The following is a 26,725-nucleotide window of genomic DNA, read 5'->3' as shown; positions in this document are numbered from 1 at the left end:
TCAAAACGAAGGAAGGAGTTTACATGACAGGGTTTAACAGCGCATCTGATGCCATCCTTGAAAACGTGTAATATCAAGATGTAACTTTCAAAGTTCTTAATCTGCCAAGTGCATACCTTTACATACTTTGAACAGATACCACAATTGACCATGGTATCCTGTTGCAGAGATTGGAACACTTCATTGGCATTAAGGGAACTGCACTAAGCTGGTTTGAATCCTACTTTTCAGATTGCTCTCTTTTTGTACATGTTAATGACGACTCCTCTGTGTTCACTAAAGCCAGCTACTGAGTTTTGCAGGGTTCTGTGCTTGGACCAATTCCATTCACCTTATGGATTCCTTAGGGAACATTATCAGGAAACACTCAACAAGAACAGTAAACTCAACAGTAAAACCAGCAAAACCAATGAGCTTGAGGTACACAACTATGCTTAAATATGGATGTTGCTGCAAAAAAGTTACAAATTCTACAATGAAGAGGCAGAGTAGGAATTACAGCACAGCCACATGGCCAGTGCCATGGATGCCCATGCATGGGTGTGACTGTAATGCTCCTGCTTCCGCATGGCATGCTCTGTTTTGAACTGGGTGTTGTGTCCTTAAATGTCATCACTTCGTCATTTTATCGTGTTAAAGTTTGTCAAGATTAACATTTGAATTCTCAAGTTATGATTGAGGTCACAGTGACCTTGACTTTTGACCACCAAAATCTTATCAGTTCATCCTTTAGTCCAAGGTAACATTTGTGCCATATTTGAAGAAACTCCCTCAAGGCGTTTCTGAGATATTGCATTCACGGGCATAGGATGGACAAACGTACGTACTAAACAGCTCTACATCACAACCCCCAGTATTTGAATGAAGTAGGTTGTGAAAAATAAGGTGTGCAAGTCAGTAAGCTCTTACTTCAGTGTTAACTAAATTTACTCAACATTCATTATTAATGTTACTTTAAGTACAAATTTGAGGAACTTGTACTTGGCTATTTAGTGTTTCTTCCACTTCAAAGTTCTATTCCACTACACTTCAAAGGAAAATGTTACTAGTAAAAATAGTACTTACTGCACTACATTTATCTGACAGCTGTAGTTACTGGTTACGTTGTAGGTAGAAAACATATCATGAGCTCGTTAAATGTGATGCTTTGCTCTAGATTAAACTACAAAATAGTCTATAAAATAATTTGAGGACAGCACATGTCACCAGATAAGACAGGCTGCAGTTACTGTTAAAATGTAGCAACTGTTCAGAGTATTGGTATGAGAATATCACATTGTCCCGGTAAATACTGTTCATTACAATGGTATTTCTGAAGCCTTTTTCCAGAGTGTGGTGTGTGTATGTCTATCTTACTGTCTATAGCCTCCTCCATCCCCTTCAGTCTTGCGTAGGCAGTGTTCATATCCAGAGTGAAGTTATCCAGCTGTTCCTGGTTCAGCTGACGGTAGCGGGTCTCCTGTTCCAGCAACTTACTGCTCAGGACCTGAATACAAAACATAGTAGAGCTTTGAAGGAATGTTTGCAGCTAGACAAGTTGTCAGAGACATCCAACATGACAAGTGAGTAGAGTTGATTGGTGGACGATACAGGCACCAAACTGACTCAATCTTCTCAACTGTACTGGCCATGCAGCTTCAGGAATCCTCACTTAAGAGTGTAAGACAGTGTACTCACTTTAATAATTTAATTAGGTAGTATATGATCAAAGAATAAGAATACTAAAGATGTGACAAAGCATTTCTTAACAATTTCTCATATACATCACAGTTTGTGATACTTGGCACCTGAGACTGTCAATACTCAAAAAGTACTCATATTCAACAGATAGCCATAAACATAATTTGGTCAACTGTGCGCTCTGATATTTGACTTTATTGTATGTGTAGAATGTAAGGTTGTGTCGAAACCTGCTCAGCATCAGCTCTCAGTTCCTGCTCCTGGACTTTAAGGACATCTTGGACATGGTCTGTGTGAGCAGCAGCCTGACGCCGGAGCTGAGTCCTCATCTCTGCCTCCATCACTTCCCTTAATTCAGACAGCTACAAACACGCACACAAAATTTTAATTATGATACTGTAGTCCTTGTAGTTATCTCCTGGCATCAGTTGCCAATGCACTGGATGTATGTGGCACTGCACTGTTAAACCTTGGCAGCTTCAAATGCCACCTTCTATCCCCTCCATACCTTCCTCTCCTGCTCCAGTCGGGCCTCTTCCTTGATGTGCTGCATGGCAGTGTTAACAGCTTTCTCAGAGGCTTTCTGGTCCTCCAGCTTCTGTTGCTCCAGCGCTGCATCAATGTGAATCTGCTCTCTGACTCTCTGCTCAGCCAGCTCTCGATTCAGCTGGTCAATGCGACGGTGTGCATGGGCGATCAGGGCATTTAGGTCATCAGCTGACAGTTTACCAGCTCACATACAAAGACATAAAATTGTTTTTCAAATATGTCACATTTATTTAAAGAACTCAATTTCGGGTGTTTATCATGATCAGGGAGAGCACTAGTATGTCCCAATTCCATCTCATATAGATATACATAAAAGTATAGAGTATACACGATGTACTAATATTGACAGTACATCATTTTGAAAGTTTATATAAAAGGGTGGGTGGCATGCAGTAAAATCAGACAGAAAATTAAGGGAGGGGATGGGAGGGGAGAAGGTTAAGTCCTTAGCTGGATATGAAGCTGGAACACTTCATTAAATACCATGTAAAATATCACGTTTTTCCTGTCACTCTCTATTGCCAACTATTTAATAAAGATCAAGAGTGTTATCATAGTGAATCACTGTACTAAAAATGCCTCTGTGTGTGTGTGTGTGTGTGTGTGTGTGTGTGTGTGTGTGTGTGTGTGTGTGTGTGTTCTTACTGAGCCCCTTCCAGTTGGCCTGGATCTCTGGGGTAAGGCTGCTTACTTCCCTCTGGAACTGTTGTTTGGCTTCATTAACAAGTTCACTGTACTGGGAGACAATCTTAGCTTCTGACTCTGCAGAGTGCACCTAAACACACAGACACACATATTTAGCAGCTGTATGTGCTGACAAGCAATGCTGCCAAAGAGCCAAAACAGTTGACCATTCCCCATACAAGTGTCTGAAATAAATTTTCACTTTAGGATGGCTGGGTACAGCCAAAAGCATCACTGGAGCTTTGACAGGTTGTTTAACAATGGTTTGTACGTTTGGGCAGGCTCAGATCACAGTGCACACTCCCAGGATATGATTAATCCTTGGGCCATGAGGACTGTTAAGTCTCTCTCTCTGCAACAAAGTGTCGCTAAATTAATCACTTTTCCTCTCATTTATGTGATTAACAAACAAACAAACAAAAAAAAATAGACCTGACACCAGATCACCCAATCACAGCTGTAACTACACCTACACCAAACATTTTAATGTATGTACTGACCTGAGCTATAAGTAGGCCAACCTATGAGACCATTTTTAGTTACAAAAAGGAAATCCAATCCATATTGTGTGGATGCACACAGGACATAAATTAAGATTGTACCAGTAAGAGCCTACCTTACTTCTTACAGCAGTTTTACAAAGAGGCCTTGATAGCTGCATCACAGTGATTTTTTTTCTTTTTAGGTAATGTTTACAAGTTGCCATAAATAACATCTCATACATTTCTAAATTCAGCCTTTAAGAAAATTATGTATCATTCCAATACTGAACAATCTCCTTAAGAAACTTACCATGGCTGAGTCCCAGCATCCTTAATTACCGTTACTATGCCTGTCAAGCCTTCCATTCTCTCCACATATGGAATTTACAGTGATAACAACAGGAGACATTCTTTTGAAAATTTGCATTGTTGAAACAATACAGATACTCATCTCCAGCTGATGACTGTGAATTTTGTCAACTAATATGATGACAAGCAGATTCTGTAGTGTACTTGGCTAATGTAATCTAAAGCTAATACTTTAATTCTGTGAGGCAGCTAAGAAATCTGTCTTGAGCTAACATTTCCATGCGACACATTTTAAAATGAGAACCTTGTAAAAGGGTCTGTCTCCACAACTCAGGAGCAAGCACTGGACCTGGGGTGAAAGATCCTTCTACATAGCTGCAAGGAATTCCTTTAGAGTGCATCATAGCACATAGACAGCAATGGTTAAAGTTACAAATAATAATAATAATTCTAAGTGCATCAGACAAAGGACTTCTCTCTGTACTAGTCGTATTAGATCTTAGTGCTGCATTCGACACCATTGACCATGGTATGCTATTGCAGAGACTGGAACACTTCATTGGCATTAAGGGAACTGCACTAAACTGGTTTAAATCGTACTTTTCAGATTGCTCTCAGTTTGCACACATTAATGATGACTCCTCTGTGCTCACTAAAACCCGCTACCGGTTCTGTGCTTGGACCAATTCTATTCACCTTATATATACACAATAAATTTTCATTGCTATGCAGATGATACCATGCTAAATTCATCAAGCCAGAAGTAACCAATCAGTTAACTAGACTACAAGCGTGTCTTCATAAAGACCTGGATGACCTGCAATTTTCTGTTGCTAATCTCGGACAAAACTGAAGTTATAAAACTCGGTCCTAGACACCATAGAAACTCACTTTGTGATGATATAGCAGTTATGGATTGCACTGGCCTCCAGCACCTCTGTAAAGAACCTGTGTGTTATCTTTGATCAGGATATGTCCTTTAACACCCATGTAAAACAAATTTCAAGGACTGCCCTTTATCACCTACATAACATTACACAAATCAGGCACATCCAGTCTTAAAATGATGCAGAAACACTAGCCCATGCAATCGTATTTTACAGGTTGGATTATTGCAATTCCTTACTATCAGGCTGCCCTAATTCGTTGCTGAATATTCTCCAGTTTCTCCAGGACGCTGCAGCATGCCCTTATCTTAAAGAGCCCATATTACCTTCCTACCTAGCTACAACACTGCGTTCCCAGAATGGAGGTTTACTTATGGTTCCTAAAGTTTCCAAAAGCAGAATGGGAGCCAGAGCCTTTAACTATCAAGCTCTTCTCCTGTGGAACCATCTTCCAGTCTTTGTCCGGGAGGCAGACACTGTCTCTACATTTAAGAGTAGGCTTAAAACTTTCCTTTTTGATAAATCTTATAGTTAGGGCTGGCTCAAGATTGCCTTGGACGAGCTTCTAGTTATGCTGCTATAGGATTAGACTGTTGGGGGGACCTCCAAGGATACAGCAAGCTCCTCTGTTCTTCTCTCCATCTCCATCTACACATTTTCATGTCCTACCAAGGCATGTTACTAACTTAGCTTGTTCCCTGGAGTCTTTGTGCTTGATCGTCTCACAGGTTCCCATGGATAGTGGCTGAATCTGGACTGTGGATAACAGCTATGTCTCCTGCCATTGCCCTGCCTGACATCCCCTACAGCAGCTACTAGCTTCTATTATTACTACATCCACTGTTACTGTGGTTGCATCACCGTAACAATACCAGTGGATTTATTTCCTAATTTTCTGCTCCCAACAGTGGAAATTTTGGACATTCTGGTCAAAGTTGGTCACCTTTGCTCAAGCAGTGAAAGGCTGGAGGAGAGGAAAACGGGCCGGTGCGCTTGTGACTCGTGACAGCGGGGACTACACACAGCGTTATCAGGAATATTTCTCTCTAATCTGCGTTCACTGCCCAACAAACTGGAGGAATTGCAACTGCTGTCGGTAAAAACAGTTAATACCGGACTCTGCACTGCAGCTGGCTGGCTTCCAACTCTTCTGCACGAACAGAGACACAGAACGTTCCGGCAAAACTAAAGGTGGAGGAATCTGTTTCTACATTAACAGTGGCTGGTGCAACAACATGACAGTGATCCAGCAGCACTGTTCTCCTGACCTGGAATCTTTCATCATCAACTCTAAGCCTTTTTATTCACTCCGTGAGTTTGCTTCATTCATTCTGGTCAGTGTTTACATCCTGCTTTGCCGCTTTGAAAGACAAAAGGGACAGTCCAGCAACCATCCCCCACAACACCTCCCAACAGCTCCAGTCACCTCCACCAATTCCCACCTCAAAGGACCCCCCCCCCCCCCCCCCCCCCCCCCCCCCCCACCTCAATGATGACTCTTTCCATTCATGAGAGGGACGTCAACAAACTCTTCAGGAGACAGAACTCCCGGAAAGCAGTTGGACCGGATTCTGTCTCCCCATCTGCCTTGAGGCACTGCACTGATCAGCACTGATATCTCCAGTGTTCACAGACATTTTTAACACCTCACTGGAGACATGTCACGTGCTAGCCTGCTTCAAGTCCTCAACCATCATCCCAGTTCCCAAGAAGCCAAGGACCACAGGACTTAATGACTTCAGACCCGTCACCCTGACCTCCATGGTCATCAAGTCCTTTGAGCGCCTTGTGCTCTCACACCTCAAAGACATCAACAACCCTCTCCTGGACCCCTTGCAGTTTGCCTACAGAGCCAACAGGTCTGTAGATGATGCAGTCAACTTGGCCCTCCACTTCATCCTCCAGCACCTGGACTCCGCAGGAACCTACGCCAGGATCCTGTTTATGGATGCTCAGGAGAAGCTCTCCCAGCTGAGCGTGCCTGACTCCACCTGCAGGTGGATTACAGACTTCCTGTCTGACAGGAAACAGTGCGTGAAGCTGGGGAAACACATCTCCGACACAAAGTCCATCAGCACTGGGTCCCCTCAGGGCTGCGTTCTTTCTCCTCTGCTCTTCTCCCGGTACACGAACAGCTGCACCTACAGTCACCAGTCTGTCAAGCTCCTGAAGTATGCGAGTCCGCCCACAGGTGGGAGGTTGACCATCTGGTGACCTGGTGCAACCAGAACAACCTAGAGCTCAACGCTCTAAAGACAGTGGAGATGGTTGTGGACAACAGGAAAAACCCTGAGGCGTGCAGGAAAGATTGTGGCTGACTCCTCCCACCCCGGAGACAAACTCTTGTAGACACTCCCCTCTGGCATGAGGTTTTGGTCGTGATGGACCACAGCCTCAGTTTTTTGCCTTATTAACAAGGCCAGGAACCCCCCGACACTCTTCACATTCCACCTTTGCCTCTACTTGTCACACTGAGATTACCATAACCCTATGCGTTACATTAACACTCTAATTGGACTTCCTTTAAAAAAACAAAAACAAAAAAAAAACCAGACTGTGCTTCTGGGAAAAAAAAAAAACAAAAAAACAACAGACTTGTGTATATATATTTAGTTATATTTTTTACTTATTGTTATATTTTCTACTATTGTAATATTTTGTACTTATTGTTACATTTTTTTTACTTACTGTTATATTTTTTACTTTTTTAATAGCTTCTTTTTAACAGATGTGTCATGCACCAACCTCACCAAAGCAAATTCCTTGTATGAACTGGCAGGTCCCAGCCAAGAACTTGTCAGAAACATAACTCCCTGTAAAATAGCTGTTTTTGTATAGGTTAAACAAACAAGATATAATGTGTTATTAAGTGTGCATTAGAAATGCAACAATAGACTAGATGGTGTCTTAAAGGACCTATAGGACTTCAGATCAAGTCTACAATGCATTGAAAGTCTAGATCAGGGGTCGGCAACCTTTAACACTCAAAGAGCCATTTCGACCCGGTTTCCACGGAAAAGACAACACTGGGAGCCGCAAACACTTTTTGACATCTGAAATGAAGATGTTAGCCTATATATATATATCTTTACACTTGTAAAATAGTGTTGCTTATGAAATCCATGCAGTCCATCCATGTTTCAGAAAATTAAATTTTATTTATTAAATGAACACATTTTGAACTCTTACAAAAAAATAAAAATCGCAGAGTTGAAGGTCTCTTTCAAATGAATTAAAAAACTGAACTTAAATTATCCATCTAGCAAACAAAAATGCAGTGAGCCATCATCCTTTGGGCTTTCGGAGCGTGTAGCGGAGCCTTGACCTGAATTTAAAAATACAATGGAAATTTCACTGAACAATGAAAATAAATATTTGCAAAATAACTGCCTGAATATTTATTTTACCTGGTTAATGGGACTTCTGCTCCTGAACCTCTGCGCACAGCATCTGCAAATCAGGGCTGTAGGAAGTCACTTTCATCTTTACGCAGGACTGTAAGCTGCCGTCTGTGAGGCGTGAGCGGTGTTTGTTTTTAACATAGTTCAAGGTGGAGAATAGCTGCTCACATGAATATGTGGATCCAAAGATCGACAGGACTCCAAATGCATATTTCTGCATGTTTTTGTAGGTGTCGGGGATGGCATTCCATGTTTCAAATACAAGTTCGTCCGGTCTTGGAAGGTTCTCAATATCACTCCATTTGTGATTCTGAGCAAGAGTGGCCTTCTGACGGGAAACATCTTCAAGATCATCTCTCAGGCGTTTAAACTTAGACACCCATATACCTCTGTCGGCTATGTCAGCCAGCTTTATTTTAATATTTCAAGGTCACAATAATCTAAAAATTTACAACTACAATTACACAAACGAACAAATACAAATAAAATACTTTGTTCAGATATTGTGCAGTTTTGGTGTCGCTGGCCTTTCCGTGCATGCCGGCTGTCAAATCTGCCTGCTGACACGTTAAGTGCTGTCAACGTCTCTGAAGAAGGCGAATGCTGATCACCGAAATTGCACAAGGTCTGAAGGAAGAAGTTAAAAACTTTGACTTAATAAGAAGACATGATACACGTTTTTGAGACAAATAACATACACTTCAATCGGACACTTATAATTTATTTTCCCAAGCCACGCAGAACCGCAACATAAGGATGAAAGAGCCGCATGCGGCTCTGGAGCCGCGGGTTGCCGACCCCTGGTCTAGATTGATGATTTTTTATGTTTGCATTTTACCTTTTGTATGTCTTTTGGTTGTTGTTTTCTTACAAGCCATAGCAGATTTCTACCACACCCTCACACATACTTTTATATTTCCTAATTGTGTTTTGTACTTTTGTATGTAAAGCAATTAGACAAATAAAATTAAAAATTCAAATGTGTCCAATACCTGCAAAACTAATGGCATTCCCATCAGTATCATGCTTTGTGTAGCATGTTAGTATTGTAATTGCTGGTTGATGGCAGTATATTCTTAATCTTGCAATTACATAAACGATGTCTAACACAAAAACATTTTTATTAATTTTTTTTTTTTTTTTTTCTGGGCTGGGACCTATAACTTCCTGGAGTAGCCACTGGTTGCCTGGCAGGTTCCAGCCAAGAACTTGTCAGAAATGTAACTCCCTCTAAAATAGCTGATATAATGTGTTATTAAGTGAGCATTAGAGATGCAGGTTTTATTATTAATGGACAAAGACAGGCTAGCTGTTTCCCTCTGTGTCCAGTCATTGTGTTAAGCTAAGCTAAGGTAACTTTCTGCTGGCTGTAGCTTCATATTTGGCATAGAGACATGAGAGTGCTATTAGTCATGAACATGAACCTCTTAGCAAGAAGGTTAATTAACTTATTGTACTTACCTTCGTGACCACTTTGTCCAAGTCCACCACCATGTTATGGAGATTTTCCTCTGCAGCTAAAACCAGTGGGCGAACAGCACTGACCTTCAGCCTTTTAGACTTGTCTATCACTGACTTAAGACTGTCCAAGGCTTCACTACAGGAAGAGAAAAATGAGAGAGTTGAGGGGAAGAAAAACACCATTTGAGATTTGAAAGTGAAATCAGGGTAATGTCGATATCAATGTATTCTGGCTTAGCAACCTTTCCCTGAATGCGTACATGTTCATGTGACCTAGGGTTCGTCCATCATCAATATTCAACCAATATAATCTAATCTGGTGTATGTCTGGCCTAAGAGAGGACTATAAGGATAATAAAACAGGAATGTCTGTGCTTGGCTAATCACCAAACATGCCAATTGGAGGTTCATCATCGCAGTGATGCAAAAATCCTAGAAAAATCCAATCCTGCCATAAAATTGTCTTGCTTATTGATTTGAAATACTGCCACAATGGTTTAATAAACCCAGAGCAAGAACATAACGTAGTAGAAACGGTATTTCTCCAATGGCAGACAAGTTCATGTCATGACATGATATTGTAATATCCCCAAACCCTTCATGTGATTAATGCAGTTCAGGGTTTCCCGAGCATTTTTTATCGGAGGCGTCCTGTCTCATCTGTAATAAGGAGCGGCTCCTCTAACATTATAAGAAATTATTAATACTAGAAAATATGAAATGAGTAAGGATCTGTATAATTTAGCACAGCAGGTGACCAGTAACCAAAAAAATCCTTTATACATCGAGTGTGTCCATGTGTGCATGCATTTAGCCATATGTCTTACTTGGCTTTTAACAGAGCAGCTGCAGCATCATTCATAGTGCAAGTTCTCTCAGAAAGAGCAATTTCCAGATCTTTCCACTGGGTTGACTTCTCCTGCGGGGGAACCTGGATTTATAAGAACTGTAATCACTCTACTGCAAAACAATTTCATTGCCTATTAAAACTGGCACTGCATGAGAAGTACTGGTACAAAGTTTTGTTGTTAGGTTGAGGGGATTTAATTATCACTAACCCTTATGGTTGTACCAGTTAGTAACAGGCTGTAAGTAATGCCACATTTCCACTAGCGCGGCTCAACTCGACTCGACTCTACCCGGATGTTTTGTGTTTCCATTAGGGATAGTACCTGGTACCCGATACTATTTTTAGTAACTGCTCTGGCGAGGTTCCAAGCGAGTAGAAGCGATACTATATGTGTGACGTCAACAGCCTGCTGGCCACTGATTGGCCGGAGAGTGTCGTCACTGGTCTGCGACGTCCAACACAGGAAATACAATCCCGCCCCCTCCATTGTAATGCCGGGCAACAGCAACCGCTGACTTTATTCTTTATTCTCACTCGAGGGAAATGGCTGCTTGTAAAATATCACCGTGGTCTCTTGCTTTGTGTGTGACAAAAAGCCACAAACCGAGCAGCAAATACAACATCGCCTCTATGTCCTCCATTGTTTGTCGGCTCTGTTTGCGTCACGTACAAATTGAAATCATGGCAATTTCGCGCAGCCGTGGTATGACCACCCCGCCTACGTTGAGGAGGTACTATGAAGTACTCAATTGTACTGGAAACTCAACCAAACCCAGTAGAGTAGAGTAGAACCGAGTCGAGTAGAGCTGGAACTGTGTAATGGAAATGCGCCAATATACTGAATGCCTTCAGGACACAGGACTTACCTGAACCCCAATGAACTTCTCGCTGCTGGTCCACTCGTTGTGTGTCTAGTCCATTTAAGACTTTGATAGATAAGAAACTGGTTGCTGGGAATCACTGCTATCAGTCCCACACCTCACCTGATGATCATCATTAACACTATTCCCCACTGCTACCAGTTCAACTAGCTTATCTGGACCACATCTGAAATCCATTGGGCAGCTGGGTTTTCTGTGGCCAAATTGATACAGCAACAGTATTAGCAGTGAAGCTCTGTCATTTTGGTGGCAGTATGCCAAGGACTGACTGAAAGGTATGGCAGGGTGGACAACCTTTCTTTCCACTCCTTTCATCATTTGGCCTACTTTTTTCAACCAGTGCATTAAGTTTTACCACTGTGAGTCACTTCAGAACTGTCACCTAGCATGGATGCATGTTTTGGACTACTTAACAACCTTTCAGACAACAGACACACATTTGACATACAGTACAGTGTTTAAGTATTAGACAGGTGTGAAAAAATTCCAGTTCCAAGAATGCCTCCAAAATCCACAGCATCCAACTCCAACTTCAGGCGAAATCCACAACCGTGGTGTACAAAATGAGTCACGAGCAGTGTCCTGCTGCGACAGACGGCCAGCCATCCCTGAATAACTGAGACACGGCTCGTCCTTTACCGTGTGAAAGGGCGGTAGCTAACTCGGAGGAGATCGTCTGATTGGCACAGGGAGGAGGTACTGACAGCCAAAGCAACCAACGACAGGAGACTGGAGTAGGACATACAGGTATGGCTGGACAGCCATAACTATACCAGACTGGTCTGGACAGCTGTAACTATACCAGAGCGGTCAGCCAATTCAACCAGTGCTACATCAATTTCACATGTAGGTTGAAACAGTCATTAACTGAAACAGAAGCTGTGTAGGAGGCTTAAAACCAGGTAAGGAACAGCCAAACTCTCCTACCAAGGTGAGGTTATGGAAGACAGTTTCATGTCACAGGTCATACACCATGGCAAGACTGAGCACAGTACCAAGACACAAGGTAGTTATACTGCATCAGCAAGGTCTCTCCCAGACAAAGATTTCAAAACAGACTGGAGTTTCAAGATGTGCTGTTCAGGCTCTTTTGAAGAACCACAAAGAAACGGGCGATGTTGAGGATCATAGAAGCAGTGGTTGGCCAGGAAAACTTAGTGCAGCAGATGAAAAACAGATCAAGCTTATTTCAGTTCAAAATCGGAAGATGTCCAGCTGTGCCATCAGCTCAGAACTGGCAGAAACCGGTGGGACCCAGGTATAACCATCTACTGTCCATAGAAGTATGGCCAGAAGTGGTATTCATGGAAGAGTTGCAGTCAAAAAGCCATACTTCCAACATGAAACAAGGCCGAGTGACTCAACTATGCACTTATCCATCATGTAATACCATCAGGGAGGTGTATGATTGGCTCCAAATTTATTCTGCAGCAGGACAACAACCCCAAACATACAGCCAATGTTGTTAAGAACTTCAGTGTAAAGAAGAACAAGAAGTCCTGGAATTGATGGTATGGCCCACAAAAAGCCCTGATCTCAACATCAGCAACTCTGGGATTATATTAAAAGACAGAAGGATTTGAGGAAGCCTATATCCACAGAAGATCTGTGGTTAGTTCTCCAAGATGTTTGGAACAACCTACCAGCCGAGCTCCTTCAAAAACTGTGTGCAAGTATACCTAGAAGAATTGATGCTGTTTTGAAGGGTGGTCACACCAAATATTAATTTGATTTAGATTGATAAAGGATGTTGATGTTGATTGATTGATGAAAATAAACTATTAATACTTACATTTTTGAAAGCATTAGCTTAGTTTACAGCATACTACAGTACTGTAGGTCAACTTAATGTGCATCCACAATGCTTGTCAACATTACTGCTCGAGTCTGCATTATAGTGTACACTTTACTGAGCAGGTCTTTGATTTTTGTGCGGGAATTAAGTCACAAGTCCACTGATACTTCCTGTTTTCTTCATAAATAAAAGATTTGATTCTCCAGGTTGGTGTCTAAGTTCACAAAACTCTCTTGGTTTCTGGAACACTACCATGCATGCCCAATACTGCTTTCCTAAAATCATTGTTGTATAAACCTGTGCAAATGTCTAGCACTGCTGCAGCTCTCTGACCTCTCTCCATTTCAACACTCTGGCTGGGAAGAGTCTTTGAAGTGCCGGAGAACCAGTTTCTCAAAGCATTTTATTAGAATTGGGGTGAGCGCCACAGTTACTTCAAGGTAAAGGGATGATGGTGACTGTCTTGAAGCAGGTAGAAACACTCCTATGACAGTGATAACTTAAAGATGTCAGTAACAAAATCAATCAGTTGGCTGGCACATGTTCTCAGTACACAGTCAGGGATGGTATCAGGCCCAGCAGCTTTACTCAAATTCACTCTCATTAGGGTTTTTCTTACATCCGCTGTGGATATTGACAGTAGCTGGAGGACCTAGAGCAGGCATGTCCAAACTATTCCACAAAGGGCCGTGTGGCTGCAGGTTTTTCCTCCAACCAATCAAGAGGATGCAGTCTGACCAATTAGCTGTCTGAAGACTGAGATCAGCTGATCAAATGAGTCAAGTCTGGTGTGCTGCTGCTTGGTTGGAAAGAAAACCTTCAGCCACTCGGCCTTTTGTGGAATAGTTTGGACATGCCTGACCTAGAGGATCAAATCCGAAGCCATTCTTCTAACGTTATACTTGCTGACACAGAAAGGTCCCTCTATGACTCCCAACTCTAGCTACAGAATGCCAGCTATGGATGGGCCACAACAGCTACACGTCTTTGGTTGCCAACAAAAAGGAGAATGCAGCCTTACTTGAACCCCAGTGAACTGAACTAGTTTCCTTCTGCCACTCTGCTAGCCACATGGTTGGGCCTAGGATTGGGCGGTAATCCGGTAATAAGGTATCCCGTGGTATCTAAAAATAGCGACGGTATCAGTTCCATTACTGTCATAAAAAAAAATGCTGCGCATATAGGTCTATAGGGGTCTAACTTGTAGCATTGTCATAACAAAAATGAAGTCCACTCCATTCAATGTATCTGGTTGAATTTTCACTCGAGAAAAAGGTGACAAAATTACATGCTAAAAAAATGAACCTGAGCAGTTTTACAGATGTTTTAACACAGGCATGTCCAGGCGCTCATATGGGCGTGTCTGGGCAGAGTACTGTTATCTCGTCCAAGCATACGGAGAAACTCATCTGTTGAAAACGCTTTTTCAGCCTTTTTTCTGCTTGCTATTGTTCTTAGCTCTCATAAAAGGACGAAATGCAAATAAAACTGTAAAATGACACTTCAGGCTGCCCAGCAGAGTCCTCTGTGTGCGCTGTCCTCCTTCATGAGACGGAGCAGTGAAACTAACTGCGTGGTTACGCCGGTCAATAGCTCAGCGACCCACCCACATTCACCATAGAAACACCAATGACGATCCAGAAGGAAGTAAGCCAAGAGATAGGTTATTGCATGAAGAGCACTCCCTCCACTCTAGAAACCCCCTCCTTTTTATGTAAACAAGCAGGACCTTCGTGATTGATCTCAAACAAATGCAGAGTCATAGGAGGAGACATTAGCAGCGTTTTTTTCGGGCTGGAATATAACTTTTGACCACAAAACAGCAAAGGTAATACATACTTTATGATTTAGCGAAGTTTATTTTGTGGTACTCTTTGGCTGCCAGCTCGCCGAGTTTTCGTCGCACAGTGTGGAGGCAGACATCTTCGTGATCACCAGACTCTTTCATATGATACTGGGCTTTGGTGGTTTGCGTGAAGTGGTGAAATCAGCAGATGCAGTGCCATTGACATGCGCTGTTTTCGTGTTTGTCGTTAAATGCGCATGTAATTTCGTGGGGTATGAATTATGTTTCGCTTGGGTGGCAATGCTTGGTGGAGGCTTTTAACTGAGTTTCTCCCCGTCATTATGGTATGCTACAAGTTAGGACTGGTGCTTCTTCGCGTGAGCATTGACCGTCTGAACTGCGCGCATGTCACGCTGCCCTGCAAAGTGATTTTTAATTAGTCTCGGTAATACCCTATACCCCGGCAAAATGTGGGGAAAGTTTGACAGTATCAAAATTTGGATACCGCCCAACTCTAGTTGGGCCCACTCAGATCCTCTTCTTATGTCACCAACCATGCACTAAACTCTGTGCTGATTTCAGTTCTTTTAGAATAACAAATAGACACAGACAGACACTAAAACCACAATACTTCATTGATTGCCCATCATGATCTCAAACAGAGCTCCTCAGCAGCTCTTCTCATGTGTTTGTGTGTCTACTCTCCCTGTTTTCTGACAGGGTCATATTTGTTAAAGCTGCAGTAGGTAACTTGTATAATTAATAATAAGTAATTTTTTGTCATATTTGCTAAAACTGTCCCTATGCCCAGACAGCAGTACATAAAACATGTAATGTGTGAAAAAACCCGGCTCCATTGGAGGCAGGGCATGAATGCAGTGGAGAGGGAGGGGGAGTGACGTGGAACATGTGTTGGTTCAAATTTTCAGGCCAAGTCTGCTCTCTTCTCGATCTTACCTACTGCAGCTTTAAGGTCTGCCCACTTGAAGTTTGACAACCAATCAAAATTACAAAGACAACCTGTGATCATGACAAAGTCAACTCCTTTCTGAAGCTACTACTGTTTGCTCAGTTGTATGTACACATTTTCCTAACTTGGCATTACAGTTCTAATTTTATTCCATTAAGAAATACAAAAAAGAAAATTCAGATCATATTTGGCTATTTTGTCGTCTGTTGTGCATCATCATTGTTAAAAGATTTAATAAGAAGTGGATAATGGTAAAAATTTGAAAAACAATCCTACTAAATGAATAATTAGCGGCATGATATATTCTTAGTCAGAAAATTATGTTGTTGAATGAGATGCATTGTAAGTTTGAATTTTGGTCAATGGAAATCCCTGTGTAATGATGACCGGTTTGATTGTGTCTGCCATCATGGCAGACAGTAAACTGTGATAATGATGGAACTGAATTATCCCAGGCCCTATTATTCTATAACATTTGGAGAGTACAGTACAGTGCCCACCCACTGGCTCTGACACATAAACACACCAATTCACATGCGTAAATCCAATCAGATTTGTACGAGCATTACTGTATCATCCTTGTGGTCAGTGGCATTGTGTTCAGTACCTCTGCTTCCATAGCCTCCTTCAGTTTCAGTGTGTGTCGTGCGATAGCCTGAAGGGCTGCCTCCTGAGCTCCGATGGCCTGCAGTGTAGCTTTAGCCGAGCTGGCCAGTGAGTCTTCGAGACTGGCTGATACAGCTTTAAAATGATCAGATATACACAAACAGGAAATATGATGCCTTGACAGAGAATGTTACATAGGATAGAGAGTAGAAAAGGAGGCAAAAGAGAATTCGAAGCTGATGCAGAGAATTAATCATATCTTCTTCTGAAGCTACAAGGTTAGCAAGACATTGCTAAAGGTACTACAGTTAACTTAAAACTATAGTGTTGGACTTTTGCAATGTAGTGAATGTCCCTTATATTTAAGCTGTTGCCAGTTGAGTTCACACAATGCTGATTAAGCCCACCAGCAGCAGATAAATCTGTCTTTCGCAGGATATCAGTTTTTAAATCTGGTGTGTGAGATGACATTCCCATGCTGCCACACCAGTAGTGATGTGTTTCATGTCAACCAGCAAAGATTGGCTTGCCAGAAGTGAAGTGGGCAGCATAGCAAGAGAGTAGTCTACAGTAAGTATGGTGGAGCCCATGGTGTCATAAGCACCTCAACAGGGTTTGTGTAATTACTCTCACTGCCAGAAAGGGGAGACAATGCAGGTTTGAATTCAACAGTTTTACATATTTCTCTCAGGGAATTGTATGCAATGTCACAAGGCATTTGTTTTACATGACTGAACAATAAAGCAAGTGTAACGTATTATAAATTAGACAACATAAAGAAAATGTAATTTATATAGAGGGTTAGGTTATAAAGAGGGTTATTAAGACACATTAAGTTGGCTTTTCCTTTAATTTGCCATCTGACAATATTTGCACACATATCTGTTGAAGTTGTATTATACAGTATATCACAATCATATTGTCAAAAAATTAAAATGTACAATTTGTGACAAATTAACTGTGTAAGGGCACAACTGCACAATACCTATTGTCTATAATAAATGACAAAAATTACAGTTAACACATGCGCCCACTAATTCAGGTGGTTGATGCATAACTGATTTTCTTGTGTGTGTGTTTATGTGTTGTTGCCAGCCTACATGATAGGGTGTCCATTTCCTCCTGCTCTTGTTGAGCCAGTCTGGCTGCCACTTCTTCTACTGGACGTTCTTTTATTGGTTCGACTGCTGCAGGTGACTCTGCGTCAGAGTGAACTACTGCTGTCACAAGTGTATCCTTATGGTCATGGCTGTCTTGACACTCCTCTGGAAGAGACAGACACAGACACACGCGTGCATGTGCACGTGAATGCACACACACGCAATTAATTTTTTTTTTTCACTAAATAGCATATATTGGGCCAGCATGAAACCATAGCAGACATGGACCAACTAGGGATGCACTGATCAGTTTTTTTCACTTCCGATACTGATACCAATACCTAAGGTTTAGTAATCAGCCGATACCGATCTGATACCGATCTGGAGAAATGGCGCTGAATTACCTAACAAATGGTATGGTTGATTGTGTGGAAAAGACTGGGATCATTCTTTTGTGGATCAGACTTGACTTAAACATTTCTTTCCCGTGTTTTGTTTTTTTTGTTTGTTTTTTTTAAACCAAACAGATATAAATGTACTGAGTTATTTATTTTATAACTATGCATCAGTACATCAATCTTAAACCCACAGCTTCTCCAGCTTGGTCAAACAACATGTAAAAAAAATATAACAAATATAATTAAGTCTTCAGTTAGTGCAATTAGGAATATAAAAGGAATATAAAGTATGCAACAATCTGTCTCCCACTTGCAACGGTATCACTCACAGCACACTGTGATAGAAGTCCCTCGTTGACAACTAGCTGCACTGTATGTGCAACGCAGCCTAAACTACGCACTCTCATGCTGTTGTTTTTTCAGTTCAATGAACTCAGCGTGCTCCCTGGCGTGAAATCTTTGTCGGTGCTTGATTAAGTTGGTCATGTTATAACGACATTTTACCACCACCCCTAAGAACATTTACTGCGCAGGTATTGCAAGTAGCCGTCGAGCTTGTAGGCTGAGATAGTTTAAAAAGTTCCAAAATCCTTTCGCTCGCTCTATTTTGAAAATAATGCGGTCCACATTATGTGCGCTTCAGCACTGCGTGTTGTTTGCGCATGACGGCACTCACAGCGCTTATACCATAGCGTTAGACTGATCAGCCCCTATGTATCGGCTCCATTGTCAACGATACCCGGTCTAGATTTTTCTTCAATATCAGGACTGATACTGATACCAATATCGTATCAGTGCATCTCTAAGACTAACTGACACCAAAGTGACAGTTAGTCCATATCAATTTTTGACAGTAACATTTACACTAGTTATTGTCTACTAGAGAAAAGGGGACACATTCTGTATCTGCAATTTGGGAGGTGATATCAAATCCTCTGCCATAACATTAATGTGTGAACTCTCCAGTAACAACACACAGCACTCTCGCCAGCAGTTAGCATCAATATGACAACAATGTCACCAATAGTGAAATAAGCTCTGACAAAGACACATTCACCAATGGACAGGATCACTGTGAATGATCTCCAGCTACACTGTATGGTCAATGTCATTAACAATTTATTGATCAATGGTAAATTATTTAGGCCTAATTCGCCAGTCATTATTTAATAAGATAATTTTCTTACAAAATCAATTTTATTTTCATGAGTCTATATCAGTATGAGCAGTCCTAAATAACTTGGAAAATCCATAATGATAACTAGATAGTGAACAGTCTCAACTAAAAATTCCTCTTCTGGGACTTGATACAACAGTTAGTCAATGAAAACAAAACCAAGTGAAGTATCTGGCGTCTAACAGACAAGCTTTGTGATTCTCCGTAAGTATCCCTTAAGAGGGTGAATTATGAAATACAGATTTTTTTTTACAACACAAAGCCCACAGTTCAATCACAAATGAATGAATCAACTAAAATCTCTTCTTCAGGATGCAGGAGGAAGCAAACAAAAACACACAGTTTGAGACTGAATCCAAAAGTTTACAACAGAATAACACATAATAAACCAAAGTGATGTTTCTTGCATCTAATACACAGGCTTTGTGATTCTCTGTGACTGTCCCTAAAGCAAGTGAAATATGAAATACACTTTTTTGGCTCCTTGCCAGCAGTTGACAAACTGGCGCAGATTGTCTGGGAATATGGTGGGCTACAAGATTTACATCTAGAAAGTCTACATTCAATGCCTCCTCTGAAAGTAAACTTCAATAAGGATCACAAAGTCAGTGTAAACCTTTACCTTTAACTGCTGCTGTCTCTGTGTCACATGGAGCAGGGACTGATGTGACCTCACTGATGGCTGAGATAATATGAGTTGCCTCTGTGGAAGCCTCTGGGGGGTGGGGGGGGTGGGGGGGGGGGGGCAGAAAGACAAATATAGTCTGTGGGGTTGCATGTATTCCAGCTTGTGTGGCAGGCCTTTCATGAGCCCTTGAATAAATTCAAAAGAACAAAAGTGCTGATGAGATCACTGTTAACACTGGACAAAGAGCTAATTCCTATACTCTTTGTAGAAAAGGAAAATTAATCAATTCCTGAAATAGTTGCCAACTACTATTATCAGTTAGGACAAAAGGACAACACACATCAATGGTGGATGACGAATGTCAAAAAACCTAATTTATTGCTAATTTAATAACATAATTTTCTGTCTAAGTCCACACTGGCATCGAACTGACACATGTTGATGCTAGGCTTGGGAGATTATTGATATTTTCATATTGTCCGATTGATCCAACTGCCAGGGGACAGAAAGTAAGAGAGGCTGAGGGAGTTATGTCTCAGTATGCCAGTGAAATACCAGAATGGACAACTTGGAGTCAAAAAAATGTAACAGACACCCCACCTCAAAAAAAAAACAAAAAAAAAAAACAACTCCCCCAATGCTGTGCAATTGGTGTGTGAATGTATAACACTCTAAATGAGTAGGTGGCTTAGCTACTGTAAGAATGTGCGCACGAATGGGTGAATGCAGACTTCAGTTGTCAAAGCCCTTTGAGTAATCTTCAGTTGAGAAAAGCGCTATACAAATACAGTCCATTGACCATTTACCATTATATTATATACAAACACTGGCCACTATATTAGGCACACCTTGCTAGTACCAAGTTTGACTCCCTTTTGACTTCAGAACTGCCTTAATTCTTTGTGGCATACTTTCAACAAAGTGTTGGAAACATTCCTCAGAGATTTTGGTCCATATTGACATGATAGCATCACACAGTTGCTGCAGATTTGTCAGCTGCACATCCATGATGCGAATCTCCTGTTCCACCACATCCCAAAGGTGCTCTATTTGATTGACATCTGGTGACTGTGGAGGCTACTGGAGTACCGTGAACTCATTGCCATGTTCAAGAAATCTGTTTGAGGTGATTTGAGCTTTGTGACATGGTGCATTATCCTGCTGGAAGAAGCTATTAGAAGATGGTTACACTGTGGTCATGAAGGAGTGGACATGGTCTGCAACAATACTCAGGTAGGCTGTGGTGTTTGAATTATGCCCAATCAGTACTAAGGGACTTAAAGTGTGGCAAGAAAATATCCCGTACACCATTACACCATCACCAGCAGCCTGAACCTTTGATACAAGGCAGGATGGATCCATGCATTCATGTTTTTTATGCCAAATCCTGACCCTACCATCTGAATGTCACAGCTGAAGTCGAGACTCATTAGACCATGCAACATTTTCCAAACTTCTGTTGTCCAAATGTGGGGCACCTGTGCAAGTTGTAGTTTAGTTTCCCTTCTCTAAGCTGGCAGGAGTGGCACCCAGTGCAGCAGAATAAATCTGGAGCCAATCATAGGTCTCCCTGGTGGAATTGCATTATGGATAAAAATCTGCCTACATTTCTCAGCATTGAAGACACCATTAATCGTGACCAAATCTCCAACTTCATTTGCAGAAAGCAGCCCCAAACTTGCAAGGAAACTCCACCATATTTCACTGTTGCCTGCAGACACTCATTAAGTAGACTCAGGAGGCTAATGAGTCACTGAAGGACTGCTTTGAGACAACAGACTAGAATGTGTTGTGTGAGCTACATGGGGAGGACATCAACAACCTAACTAAGCGTATCACAGAGTACATCAAATTCCATGAACAGACCATACTGCCAACCTGGGCTGCATGCTGCTTTCCCGACAACAAGCCCTGGATCACCAGTGAACTGAAAAGTCTACTAAACAGGAAGAAACAAGCCATAACCAAACCCTCTGCCCAAGCTTTCTCTGTCCAACCCTCAACCCCCCAGGTGATCCCTCCCTTAGACTCAACCTCCCACATCCTTCACAGCACCCCCTCCATTAGCCCCATTCCCTGCCTGACTGTGTTCCAGGTAAGAAGACAGCTGCAGCACCTGGGCAAGGCTGCTGTGCCTGATGGCATTAGTTCCAGATTCCTGAGGAGTAGTGCCAGCCAGCTGTCCATGATCCTGGGACACCTCTTCAACCTAAGCCTATGCCTGAGCATGCAGAGAGTCCCGGTGCTGTGGAAGATGTCCTGCGTGGTTCCTGTTCCAAAGAGGAAGTCTCCATCTGGCCCCAACGACTTGTTGCCCTAACATCATTCATTATGAAGGTGGTGGAGAGGCTGGTCCTGGCCCACCTCCGACCACAGGTGAAATCATCACTGGACCCTCTACAGTTTGCCTACCAACCCCATCTGGGTGTGGACGACACCATCATACAACTGCTGCAGCACGCTCACTCCCACCTGGATTGTAGCGGCAGCACTGTGAGGATCACTTTCTTTGATTTCTCCAGTGCATTTAATATCATCCAGCCGCTGCTCCTGGTTAGAAGCTGCGAGTGATGGGAGTCAACACACCCATTATCTCCTGGATTACCGACTACCCGAAAGACAGATCACAGATTGTCCAACTGGGCAATGTTCTGTCTGAGACCATGGAAAGTAGTATAGGAACACCACAGGGAATTGTTTCTGTCTATTTTTCTCTTCACCTTCCAGTACAACTCTGCACTGTGCCACCTACAGAAGTTTTCAGACAACTCAGCAGTGATGGGGTAAAAAAGCATGGACAAGAGAAGGAATACCGAGCAGTAGTGGATGATTTTGTCGAATGGTCTGGTAGAAATCCCAACTGCGCAATTACACCGGTCAATAGCTCAGCATTGGTCAATTTTGATGGTCGACACCTCTATCAACCAGTCAGAGTCAAGAGATTTGAGGGGCAGCGCCCAAATTCATCATAGTAACACCAATGATGAAGTAAGCCCAGAGATAGGTTATCACATGAAGAGCACTCCCTCCACTCTAGAAACCCCCTCCTCTTTATGTAAACAACCAGAACCTTCATGATGATCTAAAGTGGACATACGCTATTTTGGTCTTTTTGTTACATGCACATATAATTTATTTCTGTATGAATATGTTTTGTTTGGGTGGCAATGCTTAGTAGAAGCATTTAGCTGAGTTTTTCCCCATCATAATTCTGATATGCTGCAAGTTAGGACTGGTGCTTCCTAGCGTGAGCATTGATCACCTGAACTGCGGGCATGTCACGCTGTCCCCTGCACAGACGATGCTTGTATTGAACAGGTTAAGTGGTACAAGTTGGGGATTGCAACTTGGCTGAAGTATTTTCTGCTTGGTATTTCATACCTGGGATCCACTGTCTTGATCGTTAGCTTGAAGCCTTCTTTTTCTGCAGCGTTAAGCAGGACCATGTTTTTGGCTAGGGGGATAGTGATAGAGTTCTTCTGTGTCATCATGTTTTAATAGTCAAGTCAAGTCTTCTTCAGTGGGCCTTTACCACCAGTCAGAGGAGGAGGAGAGAGATTCAGCAGATTGTTGGCAGTTAACAGATGGCTTTCAACTGCATGTGATGCACTGCATTTTATTGACAATTTCAACTTTTTCTGGGACCGCAGACATTTTTTCAAAGGAGACGGACTTTCCCTAAACAAGTCAGGAGTAAAACTTTTTGCCTCCAACCTATCTTTCTTCCTGCGTCACACTGTTCCCACTCCCAAGGACAAGGGTCAAGAGGAATCCAAACAAAAGCAGCAAACACCAAAACATGAAGGAGAACCAACTCTCCCCCCGCCTGTATGCTCTAACCATGAGGGATGCCAGAGCAAAAAAGCGGATGCCTCATGTCCTCCACCAGAGGCCACTGCTCGTGAGCATTCACTGACTCCAACCACTAAAACTCCACCTAGGCCACCATCTCCAACTGCTCAAACTCCATCCAGCTCATCATCTTCACTGGGTATCTCATCACCCTCCTCCCCCCTACTGGAGTTTACAGGGTTTACAGAGTTTTCAGGCTTACTCCTCGCCCATCTGGGATCCTGTCCCCCCAAATTCCACCCCGCCCCCTACAACCACCCTGTCCCCCTCCACCACCACAGTGCCGACGGGCACCACCTCCACGGCTTGATCAGAACCTACTCCAGTCCCCTAGTAAGAGCCCAGCACAGTCACCTATTTGTGTTGGTAACTGATGTGTTCTGGGTTCCGCTTTTAAGGCAAATGTTATGCCTGACTTTTCCAAGGAAAAGCCAGCTCCCATTGTGCCGGAAGCTTCATTGATTCATGTCTCAATAGGTAGGAGAAGATCGGTCCATCTCTCCAGAAACATCACATCATCGAATTTAACATGTATTCCATGTCAGCCACAGTATGTTCTAAAAAATGGGGATGTTAGACTTTTTAGCACATTTAACTTAGCTCTTTTAAATGTTAGGTCTTTGGCAGGCAAATCATTCTTAATCAATGACTTTATCATCAAGCACAAGCTTGATTTTATGTTTTTAACTGAAACTTGGTTAGGACAAGATAACAGCACAGCAGTTCTCAATGAGTCAGCCCTCCGAATTTCAGTTTCATAAGTGAAGTAAGAATGCATAAGAGAGGAAGCGGAGTTGCCATTTTGTTTAATGATAGCATTCAATGCAAGAGAGTCTCTTACAGTCAGTTTGAATCTTTTGAATATGTTGCCATTCGATCAAAGTTTCCCTGTCGATCAGTCTTCGTAACCATCTACAAGCCCCCGAAATACAATGCAAAGTTTTCTGATGAGTTTGCCAATCTACTGTCTGTTGTTTGTATTGATTTTGACTGTGTTGTGTTAGTGGGTGACTTCAACATTCATGTTGATTATCTCAAAGATGGATGTGCTAAAGAACTTCTAAACATCCTGGATCATTTTGGCCTATCTCAGCACGTAACACATTCAACACATAACAAAGGGCATATATTAGATTTGGTTATCTCAAAAGGGCTTAATATCTCTGAGGTTGTGGTGACGGTTGTTGCTCTTTCTGATCACTGCTGTGTGTCATTTAAAATGGCCACACCTGCTATTCTTAACAAAAGTGGAACAGAGGTAATCAAAAAGCGTTATATTAATGAGAATACCTGTGCAGTCTTTACTGAGTCTTTTATACCATCACCAACACTGCCCTCAGCTTCAACTGATGACCTTGTAAATAATTTCAGTTCCAAAGTTATGAGTATTATTGATTCCATCGCCCCAATTAAGACCAAAGTTCTGTCAGGAAGTAAAAGGGCACCTTGGAGAAACACCACACTGGTCTCCACACCTATAACCATGAACTAAAGAAGGCAAGGCAAGCATTCTTCTCAGAGATTATCAACAGAAACTGTAATAATGCACGCACTTTGTTTTCTGTTGTGGACAGTCTGACAAACCCCACAGCATCAGTCCCTCCTGACTGCTATCCAACAAGTCATGCAATGATTTTGCAGCCTTTTTTACAGATAAAATTTCAAGGATAAGACAAACAGTGTGCAGCTCCAACTCAGGCAAAATGATAAGTCCATCTGTGCCTTCTTGTTCTCCAGTTAATCTAGCACATTTTAACCTTCTAGATCATACAAGGCTGACAGAAACTGTATCACAGTTAAAATTCACAACATGCTGCCTTGATACTCTGCCAACAAAGTTTTTTAAAAATGTTTTTAATTGCATAGCTCCAGATGTGTTGCAGATAATAAATAATTCTCTTCAGTCCGGTCAGTTTCCCCAGGCCTTGAAAACTGCAGTAATAAAACCTCTCCTAAAAAAGACTAATCTGGATGCTTCAGTAATCAGTAACTACAGGCCAATATCAAATCTTCCCTTTCTTGGAAAAATTATTGAAAGGGTTGTTTTTCAACAAATGCATGCTTTCATGATGCAGAACAATCTTTTTAATGCATTTCAGTCTGGATTTCGTCCACACCACAGCACTGAGACTGTACTTATCAAAGTTTTAAATGACATACATCTGAATAATGATGCTTCCAAAACCTCAGTCTTAGTATTATTAGATCTCAGTGCTGCCTATGATACGGTTGATCATGACATACTTCTTGACAGACTGGAAAAGTGGGTGGGACTAACTGGCACTGTACTACACTGGTTCAAATCCTATTTACAAGATAGAGACTACTTTGTGTCAATTGGTGAGCATGTGTCTGAACAAAAAAAGATGATGTGTGGGGTGCCACAAGGGTCCATTCTCAGACCACTTCTTTTCAATATTTACATGTTGCCCCTAGCTCAGATTATGGAGCATCATAATATTTCTTATCATACTTACGCAGATGATACACAACTTTATATTTCTGTGTCATCACATGACAACAGTCCCTTACTTTCACTGAATGAGTGTATTCATCAAATCAATGAGTGGATGTGCCAGAATTTTCTTCAGCTTAATGCAGATAGGACAGAAGTGATTGTTTTTGGTCCCAAAAATGAAAGGTCATAGATCAGTGCTCAACTTAACTCCATGCCACTGACAACAACAGATAAAGCCAGAAATCTTGGTGTAATTATTGATTCAGACCTGAATTTTAACAACCATTCAAAGCTGATTACCAAATCAGCTTACTACCACCTGAAAAATATAAGGGATGTCTGTCCAAAGAAGACATGGAGAAACTGGTTCATGCATTCATTTTCAGTAGGTTGGACTATTGCAATGGAGTCTTTACTGGCCTAAACAAAAAATCAATTAGGCAACTACAGCTGATCCAAAATGCTGCTGCACGAATCCTTACAAACACCAGAAAAATGGACCATATCACACCAGTCCTCAGATCACTACATTGGCTTCCTGTGAGTCAAAGAATAGACTTTAAAATCTTACTGTTGGTCTACAAAGCATTAAATGGTCTAGGACCAAAATATATTCTAGATTTATTAACTCCATATGCGGTATCCAGACCCCTCAGGTCATCAGGGACAGGTCTATTGTGTGTTCCCAGAATGAGAACCAAACAAAGTGAAGCAGATTTCAGTTATTATGCTCCTCACCTGTGGAACATTCTCCCTGCACACCTGAGGTCT

At 41.9% G+C, this 26,725-nt stretch overlaps 2 protein-coding genes across 4 annotated transcripts in view; one reads left to right on the top strand and one right to left on the bottom strand.

Annotated features, from left to right (window-relative positions):
- Positions 1 to 5,407, top strand: part of rnf103 (ring finger protein 103) — a 452,442-nt gene extending 447,035 nt beyond the window's left edge. The window contains exon 7 of the mRNA XM_070962727.1: positions 5,320 to 5,407. Within this exon, the coding sequence (XP_070818828.1) occupies positions 5,320 to 5,340 (21 nt within the window). The 3' untranslated portion in view covers positions 5,341 to 5,407. The remainder of the gene's footprint in view (positions 1 to 5,319) is intronic.
- immt (inner membrane protein, mitochondrial (mitofilin)) overlaps positions 1 to 26,725 on the bottom strand; it is a 39,198-nt gene that overhangs the window by 1,116 nt on the left and 11,357 nt on the right. For 2 of the 3 annotated variants that reach the window (XM_070962723.1, XM_070962724.1), the window contains exons 5-13: positions 19,639 to 19,731; positions 17,442 to 17,606; positions 16,343 to 16,476; positions 10,281 to 10,384; positions 9,454 to 9,589; positions 2,875 to 3,004; positions 2,189 to 2,412; positions 1,911 to 2,042; positions 1,357 to 1,486 (exon numbers count right to left, since the gene is read on the bottom strand). In XM_070962723.1, the coding sequence (XP_070818824.1) occupies positions 1,357 to 1,486; positions 1,911 to 2,042; positions 2,189 to 2,412; positions 2,875 to 3,004; positions 9,454 to 9,589; positions 10,281 to 10,384; positions 16,343 to 16,476; positions 17,442 to 17,606; positions 19,639 to 19,731 (1,248 nt within the window). The remainder of the gene's footprint in view (positions 1 to 1,356; positions 1,487 to 1,910; positions 2,043 to 2,188; positions 2,413 to 2,874; positions 3,005 to 9,453; positions 9,590 to 10,280; positions 10,385 to 16,342; positions 16,477 to 17,441; positions 17,607 to 19,638; positions 19,732 to 26,725) is intronic. The other variant, XM_070962725.1, reaches the window with a different exon arrangement.

The sequence above is a fragment of the Chaetodon trifascialis genome, chromosome 5 (genome assembly GCF_039877785.1).
Source record: "Chaetodon trifascialis isolate fChaTrf1 chromosome 5, fChaTrf1.hap1, whole genome shotgun sequence".
Classification (NCBI taxonomy): Eukaryota; Metazoa; Chordata; class Actinopteri; order Chaetodontiformes; family Chaetodontidae; genus Chaetodon; species Chaetodon trifascialis.
The sequence above is the reverse complement of the archived record's forward strand: the minus strand, read 5'-3'. Positions and strand labels throughout refer to the sequence as shown.